The 10000-nt window shown below is 46.1% G+C and overlaps 2 protein-coding genes across 5 annotated transcripts in view; one reads left to right on the forward strand and one right to left on the reverse strand.

The window, feature by feature from the left end:
* The window catches only part of LOC106610915 (RUNX family transcription factor 2), a 5488-nt gene extending 1853 nt beyond the window's left edge, over positions 1–3635 (forward strand). The window contains exons 2-7 of the mRNA XM_045723526.2: positions 266–477; positions 683–839; positions 917–1021; positions 1211–1318; positions 2703–2798; positions 2881–3635. Of these exons, the coding sequence (XP_045579482.1) occupies positions 266–477; positions 683–839; positions 917–1021; positions 1211–1318; positions 2703–2798; positions 2881–3239 (1037 nt within the window). The 3' untranslated portion in view covers positions 3240–3635. The remainder of the gene's footprint in view (positions 1–265; positions 478–682; positions 840–916; positions 1022–1210; positions 1319–2702; positions 2799–2880) is intronic.
* A 544-nt stretch (positions 3636–4179) lies between these two features.
* clic5a (CLIC family member 5a) overlaps positions 4180–10000 on the reverse strand; it is a 7183-nt gene continuing 1362 nt past the window's right edge. For 3 of the 4 annotated variants that reach the window (XM_014210595.3, XM_014210594.3, XM_045723300.2), the window contains 5 exons: positions 5946–6055; positions 5749–5874; positions 5559–5665; positions 5292–5473; positions 4180–4992 (listed from right to left, as the gene is read on the reverse strand). In XM_014210595.3, coding sequence (XP_014066070.2) covers positions 4828–4992; positions 5292–5473; positions 5559–5665; positions 5749–5874; positions 5946–6055 — 690 coding nt within the window. In that variant the 3' untranslated portion in view covers positions 4180–4827. Of the gene's footprint in view, positions 4993–5291; positions 5474–5558; positions 5666–5748; positions 5875–5945; positions 6056–8026; positions 8231–10000 lie in introns of those variants that run through there. The other variant, NM_001141833.1, reaches the window with a different exon arrangement.

Genomic DNA, 10000 nt, shown 5'->3' on the forward strand with positions numbered 1-10000 from the left:
TGTGTGTGTGTGCTGTTTAACCCTTCTTTTTACTTTTTTTTTTACAATACTTAAATATGTATACAATACAGTACTGTATGAATGACAAGAAAGAAAGTTGCGCACTCTATATGCTCCCAACAACGTTATTTACTAGCCCGTTGAATGCAGCCATAGCTGGGTTTTTTAGCAGATGTGACTTGTTCTATGGCCTCTGTGGCTTCAGAAGGCTTTTTGCTTGTCGGCTAATGAAGATTGAGTCTCATCATGTTGCTTCTTCATCCAGATCCCCAGATCACTAGCCGTAGGTTCAGTCCACCGCTCCATGTTAAGACCAGAGATGGGACAGTGGGAGTGACAGCTCAGCATGAGGACAGTGGCCCCCGGAGTACAGGGGACATTCCTGCTGAGTTCAGGCCCACCGACAGCCCCAACTTCCTGGTGTCCAGCCTCCCCGCACACTGGCGTTGCAACAAGACTCTGCCACGTGCCTTCACGGTAACACACACAAAGTCTGGATTCTGAGTCGTCATCACTTGACCTCATGTCAAAATAAAAGTCCCCTTCTTTCAGCTTGCCAGTGTTTAAAGTACACAGTGTGCACATGGGAGAGGTACTGAAAGGTTTAGTGAGGGGACCATTGAGCATCTTTTCCCTCCCTATTTCATTTGTCCTCCATCCCCCCTCCGTCCTCCCTCTCCAGGTGGTTGCCCTGGGTGATGTAAGTGACGGTGTTCTAGTCACGGTGATGGCAGGGAATGATGAGAACTGTTCAGCTGAGCTACGGAACGCCACCACGCTGATGACATCACGCACAGCACGCTTCAATGACCTCCGCTTTGTAGGACGCAGTGGGAGAGGTGTGTTTGTGTGTGTTTGTGTACAACAGAGTGTGTGTGTGTGTGTGTTTAACATGTCTCTCTCTCTCTCTCTCTAGGTAAAAGCTTTAATCTGACCATAACCGTGTTCACCAGTCCTCCCCAGGTGGCCACGTACCACAGAGCTATCAAAGTTACTGTAGATGGACCTAGAGAGCCACGCCGTGAGTACACACCACACACACACACACACACCACACCACACACACACACACACACACACACACACACACACACACACACACACACACACACACACACACACACACAGACTCAGGTTTTTGACAGGGACATCTGTGTCCTTCTCTGATTAAAGAGGGCTATAACTACTTGTGTATGCTGCTCTCTGATAGGTCACAGGCAGAAGCTGGAGGTGGGTCCAAAAACAGGGCTTTTCAGGGTTGCCATGCCGATGCAGAGTCTCCACCCCCTCAACAACATCACCAACCCTCCAACAAGAGGTGAAAACAGAGCAGTAAAACTCTTTCTGTGTATACCGATGGGCCAAAGATTACTGATATTTTCATGAGATACTAGTAACTATATGAAACACTCATTGCTCTTTTACTCCTTCCCTCCATCACTGTCTCTCTCTCTCTCTCCCTTCCTTCCCTGTCTCTCCCCCTTCCTTCCCTATCTCTCTCCCTTCCTTCCCTGTCTCTCCCCCTTCCTTCCCTGTCTCTCTCACTTCCTTCCCTGTCTATCTCACTTCCTTCCCTGTCTATCCCAATTCCTTCCCTGTCTCTCTCACTTCCTTCCCTATCTCTCTCCCTTCCTTCCCTGTCTCTCCCCCTTCCTTCCCTGTCTCTCCCCCTTCCTTCCCTGTCTCTCTCACTTCCTTCCCTGTCTATCCCACTTCCTTCCCTGTCTATCCCAATTCCTTCCCTGTCTCTCTCACTTCCTTCCCTATCTCTCTCCCTTCCTTCCCTGTCTCTCCCCCTTCCTTCCCTGTCTCTCTCACTTCCTTCCCTGTCTCTCCCCCTTCCTTCCCTGTCTCTCTCACTTCCTTCCCTGTCTATCTCACTTCCTTCCCTGTCTATCCCAATTCCTTCCCTGTCTCTCTCACTTCCTTCCCTATCTCTCTCCCTTCCTTCCCTGTCTCTCCCCCTTCCTTCCCTGTCTCTCTCACTTCCTTCCCTGTCTATCCCACTTCCTTCCCTGTCTCTCTCACTTCCTTCCCTGTCTCTCTCCCTTCCTTCCCTATCTCTCTCCCTTCCTTCCCTGTCTCTCCCCCTTCCTTCCCTGTCTCTCTCACTTCCTTCCCTGTCTATCCCACTTCCTTCCCTGTCTCTCTCACTTCCTTCCCTGTCTCTCTCCCTTCCTTCCCTGTCTCTCTCACTTCCTTCCCTGTCTCTCTCACTTCCTTCCCTGTCTATCCCACTTCCTTCCCTGTCTCTCTCACTTCCTTCCCTGTCTCTCTCACTTCCATCCCTGTCTCTCTCACTTCCATCCCTGTTTCTCTCACTTCCTTCCCTGTCTCTCTCACTGCCTTCCTGTCTCTCTCACTTCCTTCCCTGTCTCTCTCACTTCCATCTCTGTTTCTCTCACTTCCTTCCCTGTCTCTCTCACTTCCTTCCCTGTCTCTCTCACTTCCTTCCCTGTCTCTCTCACTGCCTTCCTGTCTCTCTCACTTCCTTCCCTGTCTCTCTCACTTCCATCTCTGTTTCTCTCACTTCCTTCCCTGTCTCTCTCACTTCCTTCCCTGTCTCTCTCACTTCCTTCCCTGTTTCTCTCACTTCCTTCCCTGTCTCTCTCACTTCCATCCCTGTCTCTCTCACTTCCTTCCCTGTCTCCCTCCCTCCTTCTTTCTCTATCCCCTGCTCCTTTCATTATCTCTCCCTCCAGCCTTCCCTCTCTCAGACTCTAGGCCCCTTTCCTCCCCCCCCTGGACCAATGATCAATCTTACCCCTTTTCATCCTCAAGAACCACTGGCCTCTCAGGTAGGCATACATGCATGCACACATGCACACACACAGTAACACAGTGATGTGCCCTCTGACCCTGTGTGTGTCTGTTTTCCAGGTGTGTGTGACCTGGCTGCTGGGTTTGATCGCCCGTTTCCCCCCCTCTCCTCATTCTCGTCCACTCCCAGAATGCACTTCTCCTCCTTCCCCTACTCCGTCACCCCCCCTCCACCCCCGTACCTGCCCCCACCTTTCCCCACTCTCCCCCCCCACTCCCACAGTGGACTCTTCCAGCCCAGCAGCAGCCCCATCCTCTACTATGGAGCCTCTGCCGGGACCAACCACTACATCTCACTGCCAGAGGGGGACAGGACAAACCACTTTACCTCTGGGCCGGGAGGAGACCAGGCCCCCACTGCCGGGCTGGCCAATCAAACAGAGAGTAGGGGGGAGGAGCCTGTGTGGAGGCCATATTGACTCGGACAGGATGGTGCAATCAATCAATAAATCAATCAAGAATCAATCAATCAAAACCTGATGGTTAGTGTTTTACGCCTGTGTCTTTACATTTATATTTGTTCCCATTAATCATACTAAGATGCACTACGTAGCTCTATGTAGTTCTATGTGTGTGTTTTATGTACTCGTACAAAATGTACTTCTGAGTTTTATGGTTATGTAGTGTTATTTTATGGTTATTGTTGGTAATGGGTAGGCTTATTATCGGTTATCAGGTATGTTTGGTCGATTGTGTTTTATTTTATTGTCTGATGCCAAACAGTTATCTATGAAATTACAAAAAATGATAAATGAATAGCTAATGGATTGAATAATATGTAATTAATTTAATCAAATAAAGGATTGGTTTAATGAAAACAGGTTTGATAAATTCAGTTCCAAACAAAATAAAATGGTCTCGATTTGATTAGAACAGAGCCATCAAATGAATACATTCCATTGTCCATGGTGCTGAAAACTCAGAAGTCCACTATTTACTGGTTAGGTTAGGCCTACATGTTTCCTTTCTAAACCCCATCACGTTTCATATCTTTCCATAACAAGTTGAATTGAGATGTGTTAAGTGTACTGCACCACTGAAACTGCCTAGCAGGAGGATGATTTGTTCAATGCCAGAATCATGGCGCAGGAAAACAAAATGAATCACTGGTTCAGTGCATGTTGTAGTGCAAGACTTTATGGTTAGGGCACTCTGTCTGCCTGTTTCTGTCCCTCCTCTCCTGTCATGTCCAGTCATAACTATCATCTCCTCCACATTGTAACAACATCATTATTTATTCAGCAGAGGGGGAGAGCATGTGGTTTCTGTATGCATGCACCCTCCCACACTCACTTGTTTATTTTTTCATAGAAGAGAATGTTAATTACTTGAGTAACAGTAAAGAGTCCAGACAACTCATTTATGAGAAAATAGATTTATTATTTAAATTAGAGCAATAACACTCATTGACATTTGTTAACTTATGATCAAATCAGTATAGTTATATGACCACTTTGTTGTCAATTCCTGCTTTTACAATACACACAACAACTCTGTGACAGGATGGTGCAGTCTGGGAAAACACTTGGACTTCACAATCACATGCCCTATCATTCATTCATCTACTAACCAACTATTCATTGAAATCTACTGTGGCCAAAAATACTGTGTGTTATCAATACTGTGTTCATCCATTCAAATAGCACTTTCTCTTCATCCTAGATTACTGCTCTTTGCTCCAATTTACTGTAATAAAACGGTTCAAATATTAACATATTATAAAGATCGAAGATCATATATCTTGAATTAAGTTAATCTTGCAATATTAACCTCTTGATCATCTTGCTGCGCCACCCTTGCTCTGAAAATGTATTTTTGTGGGACAGCTGGAACTATATAAAAAAAACAATTATTAGAGTAAAAGTCTAAAAGTCCAGAAGTCTGAAAGAAAGCAGGATATACTAAAATAGGTTTTATATGACTGAGTCTGGTTTATTTTATTGGATTTAATGAAACCTGATTTTATTCATTTAGAAAAACTACACAGAGTAATGATTCCAGGCATTATCACTTGGACAGCCTCTTGGCCACGTCCTGATAGGCTAGTTCTATCTCTGCATCAGCCGCGCAGGTGTTGGTAAACTCGTCTCGCCTGTAGGCATTTTGAATGTAACGCCATACACCCCGCAGCTCTGCAGGGATCTCATAGTTACGGTATCTCTTAGCGACCACCTGGAGACAGAACACACACCATGGAGAGAGTCACAATCACTTCTGATACAGTAACCATAACCATATAAACCTATCGGTGACTCTGGCCAAAAGGAGTGCCCTGTATGGGCAGAAGGTGTTATTTGAGGTCATAAGAGTTTAGGGCACAACACTAAATCTTGGAACAGACAGCCTGACACAAACAGATCTGAATAAAACACCAAAGGTAAAGAGATACTGTATCTTGATACAGTCCACTTCTGTAATTGGTTGATCATCACTTTCTGTCTGTAGTTGGATAATAACAATAGGAATAATACCTTGACAACATGTAATTTGGGCAGTAAGTTGCAGTCGGCCAGTGTTAATGTGTCTCCGTCTAGATACTTCCGTATAGACCCCCCTTCTGCCACATCTCTGCCATCCTGCAGCTCCTCTGGCAGCGGGGACAGAAGGAACTCATCCAGCTTGGTTAATGCCTTGTTGAGACTTTTCTCTAGAACTGCAGGATGCACACACACATTACTACACACACACAAACCCAGGCAACCCACCTAGATCAGTGAAGTGTGTGTGTGTGTCTGTACCTGCGTTGTTCTCTGGCCTGATGTTTTTGATGTAGGCTGAGAACTTGGCGAAGATGTCGTTTCCTGCCGTATTGGACTCCCGGTTCTTAGCTGCCAGTTTAGGGTACCTGAGGAACACCAGCGTTAACAAACACAATCTTATTTAGACTTTTTACAGTGTGTGTGCATGCACGTGTGTGTGTGTGTGTACCTGGGTGGAGCCAGCATGTCCTCTAGGTATTCTTCTATCTTATTGATGTCCGTCTTCACCTCTCCTTCGAAGGTCAGGAAGGGTGGGTGTGTGCCTGGAGCAAGGTTATGGAGGTCAGCTGGCTTTCTATAGGACAACACACACAGATGGGTTAGTGTATATCTGAGAGTGTGTGTGTGTGTGCGTGTGTGTTTTACCTCTTCAGGTCGACTGTAGTGACGTTGAAGACGACTCCTTTTAGCCAGAGGATCATGAAGAGACGCTGAGAGAACGGACAGTTACCTATACTCTCCCCATCACTCCCTGCCTGCCCACACACACACACACACACACACACACACACGCACACGCACACGCACACGGACACGCGCATGCACGCACGCGCACGCACGCACACACACACACACACACACACACACACACACACACACACACGCACACACACACACACACGCACACACACACACACACACACTGCAGACATTAGTACACATACAGTTATTGAAATATTGCTTGAGCCAGTATCATACCCTTTTCAAGTTGCACAATTTGTGCATGGATCTCAAAACAATACAATATGACTACAGCTACCTGTAACCTTTAGGCTACTAAAATCACTGCCCTATACACTCAGGCCTTGTCAGACTGGCAACACACACACACACACACACACACACACACACACACACACACACACACACACACACACACACACACACACACACACATACACACACACACACACACACACACACACACACACACACACACACACACACACACACACACACACACACACACACACACACACACACACAATGGCGATGGCTGAAAAAGGATCCTGTAAGGGGACACCAGACACACCATGAATAATATATCAACCTTCCATTACACACCTCACTGGACACACTGCCCTGGAACAACTATCACATCATAACTACCCTACCGTACTAAGCTAACTACCCCTACAATTACCTCATATACCAGCTAACTACCCCTAGAACTACCTCATATACAGCTAACTACCCCTACAATTACCTCATATACCAGCTAACTACCCCTAGAACTACCTCATATACCAGCTAACTACCCCTAGAACTACCTCATATACCAGCTAACTACCCCTAGAACTACCTCATATACCAGCTAACTACCCCAAAACTACCTCATATACCAGCTAACTACCCCTAGAACTACCTCATATACAGCTAACTACCCCTAGAACTACCTCATATACAGCTAACTACCCCTAGAACTACCTCATATACAGCTAACTACCCCTAGAACTACCTCATATACAGCTAACTACCCCTAGAACTACCTCATATACAGCTAACTACCCCTAGAACTACCTCATATACAGCTAATTACCCCTAGAACTACCTCATATACAGCTAACTACCCCTAGAACTACCTCATATACAGCTAACTACCCCTAGAACTACCTCATATACAGCTAACTACCCCTAGAACTACCTCATATACAGCTAACTACCCCTAGAACTACCTCATATACAGCTAACTACCCCTAGAACTACCTCATATACAGCTAACTACCCCTAGAACTACCTCATATACAGCTAACTACCCCTAGAACTACCTCAGATACCAGCTAAATATCAACCAATACATATCTTACTACTACACACACTGCCCGGTAACTAACCACTAAAAGGCCGACTACATATAGGCTACACCACAATATAACTACCCCTACTACAACTTCCCCTCAACTACACTAACTACCCCCAAACAGTCCAGTACACACCTCAAAATGGCAGGAGGCAAGTAACATGAACGCTAATGCAAATCCATTGTTTATTTAGCATAACATACGCCCAAATCTACCTCATACTAACTACCCCACTATACCAACTACCATTACCTCATTAGACCTGCATATCAGGGAGCTATGAATAGGTATAAATGAGTCTCATAAGAATGAGTCTGGCAACACTAGAGCCACAACATGACTGAACCATTTAACCAGTTAACCTCCTGCTTTCACTGCTTAGAGAACCAGAAATAACTCAGTAGATCTGATCTGTCAGACAGAGAAAGAGAGAGGGGGCAGCAGAGAACAGGAGGAGAAAGGTATAGGGGAGACAGGGGACAGGGGACAGAGATAACACTCGCATGCGTGTTGGGTTACTCTGGCCCTGTGCCACGGGAAACCAACAACAACAACAATACACACACACACTACGCAGCAGATAATCATACAGCAGAAAGACATGATCCTCAAATACACACGCGCAGGCACACACACACCCCCAACCTTGACAAAAAGTTCAATATCAGGGTCCTTCTCCTCTTCAGCTGCAGACGTGTCAGTCATCTCCACTGCTCTAACAGGTGTGCACTATCTTCTGCAAGAGTGTGTATGTGTGTATTGTCCGTCTGTGTTCTCAGCCTGGGTTCTGGCCCAGTCACGTCTGTCCTGTTGTACCCAGCAACTCCTTGCTGTGCTGCGCGCTTGTGTGTCAGCGCTTCTGTCCTGACCGTGTCTCTTGATGTATGTGTATGTGTTTGTGTTTGTGTGTGTGTGTGTGTGTGTGTGTGTGTGTGTGTGTGTGTGTGTGTGTGTGTGTGTGTGTGTGTGTGTGTGTGTGTGTGTGTGTGTGTGTGTGCGTGCCCTGGTTGTTTTGATTTGTACTCTGAGTCCAGCTGTCTGAATGAGTGTGTCGGTCAAAAATAGTCAAGGGGGCGGGGGGTTGAGGTGTCAGTAAGAAGAGGGGGAGAGGAGGAAAGAGTGGAAAAGGAGAGCTGCTTTGGGATTGTAGTGTAGTGTAGGGAAAGGAGGACAGGTAGGTACGGATGGATCAGGTTCCCTCCCTTATCAACATAATTAGATCTGAAATGACCCCCTATATACAGTACACTCTTAGAAAAAAAGGCTTCCAAAAAGGTTCTGTGGCTGACCCCATAGGATAATCCTTTTTGGTTCCAGGTAAAACCCCTTTTGGTTCCAGGTACAACTCACAGTGGAAAGGGTTCTACATGGAACCCAAAAGAGTTCTACCTGGAACCAAAAGGGGTTCTTAAAAGGGTTCTCCAATGGGGACAGCATAATAACCCTTTTTGGTTCTAGATAGCACCTTTCTTCTGTAGTGCACTGCTTTTGTCCAGAGCCTTTTTCCCTGAGTCTAAAAGTGGTGCCCTAAAATAGGAATAGGGGGACATTTGGGACTCACTCTTCAACTCAAATGCACCTATGGTGTCGGGAACGGAGGGTGTGTGTGTGAGTGTGTGTGTGTGGATGTGTTTTACTGCTGACCTTGTTGTTATTTATTGAGGTGTGTTGTCGTGTTAAATCCAATATAGATAACGTGTGAAGTGGACTTCAGAGCTCCATCAGATTGTAGGAGGATTATAAAACTAATAAACTATAGAAAACATCAAACAGATAATCAACTACTCCGCTTCCTCAAGGCCTCACCTGTACACACACCTGCCCTAATCAATAAATCAATCAAACTTCCTGGAAGGAAGAAACCTTGAGAGGAAGCAGGATGCCCTTACCTGTGATATCCCTCCACCAACACACATCAAATAAACACACAGACACATACAGTAAATGCACTCACAGGGGGGATTCACATGATACTGGAACCCTCAGTTAAGTCATTGGGGTGGGAGGGAATTCCAATCAGTTCATTTTAAATTTAGAATCTTGGCAACCCCCCCCCCCCCCTCCCCCCTCCCCCCACACACACAAACACAGTCCACACACACACACACACACACACACACACACACTGCTGACTGTGGTAATGTCACGGTCAGAGAAGTGCAAGGCTCTCTCTAGTGGTCTTCAGCCCTACTATCAATCTCAAACCTGTGTGTGTGTGTGTGTGTGTGTGTGTGTGTGTGTGTGTGTGTGTGTGTGTGTGTGTGTGTGTGTGTGTGTGTGTGTAGACTGTGTTTGTGTGTGGGGGGGAGGGGGGAGGGGGGGTTGCCAGGGTGTGTGTGTGTGAGAGAGAGAAATCAAACGGGATTGTTTGAGTTTGTATCTGATGTTTGAGTGTGTATTTGTGTGGTGTGTGTGTGTGTGGTGTGTGTGTGTGTGTGTGTGTGTGTGTGTGTGTGTGTGTGTGTGTGTGTGTGTGTGTGTGTGTGTGTGTGTGTGTATGTGTATATGCGTGTATGTTTATACCAGATGTGTTTTATAGTCCACTTTATCTCAGACATGACCTTGAGAGGGCAACCTCCACTCTGATATCAGTCTACAGAGCATGATGAAACATATACA

This window comes from Salmo salar, chromosome 09 (assembly GCF_965601325.2).
Source record: "Salmo salar chromosome 09, fSalSal1, whole genome shotgun sequence".
NCBI lineage: Eukaryota > Metazoa > Chordata > Actinopteri > Salmoniformes > Salmonidae > Salmo > Salmo salar.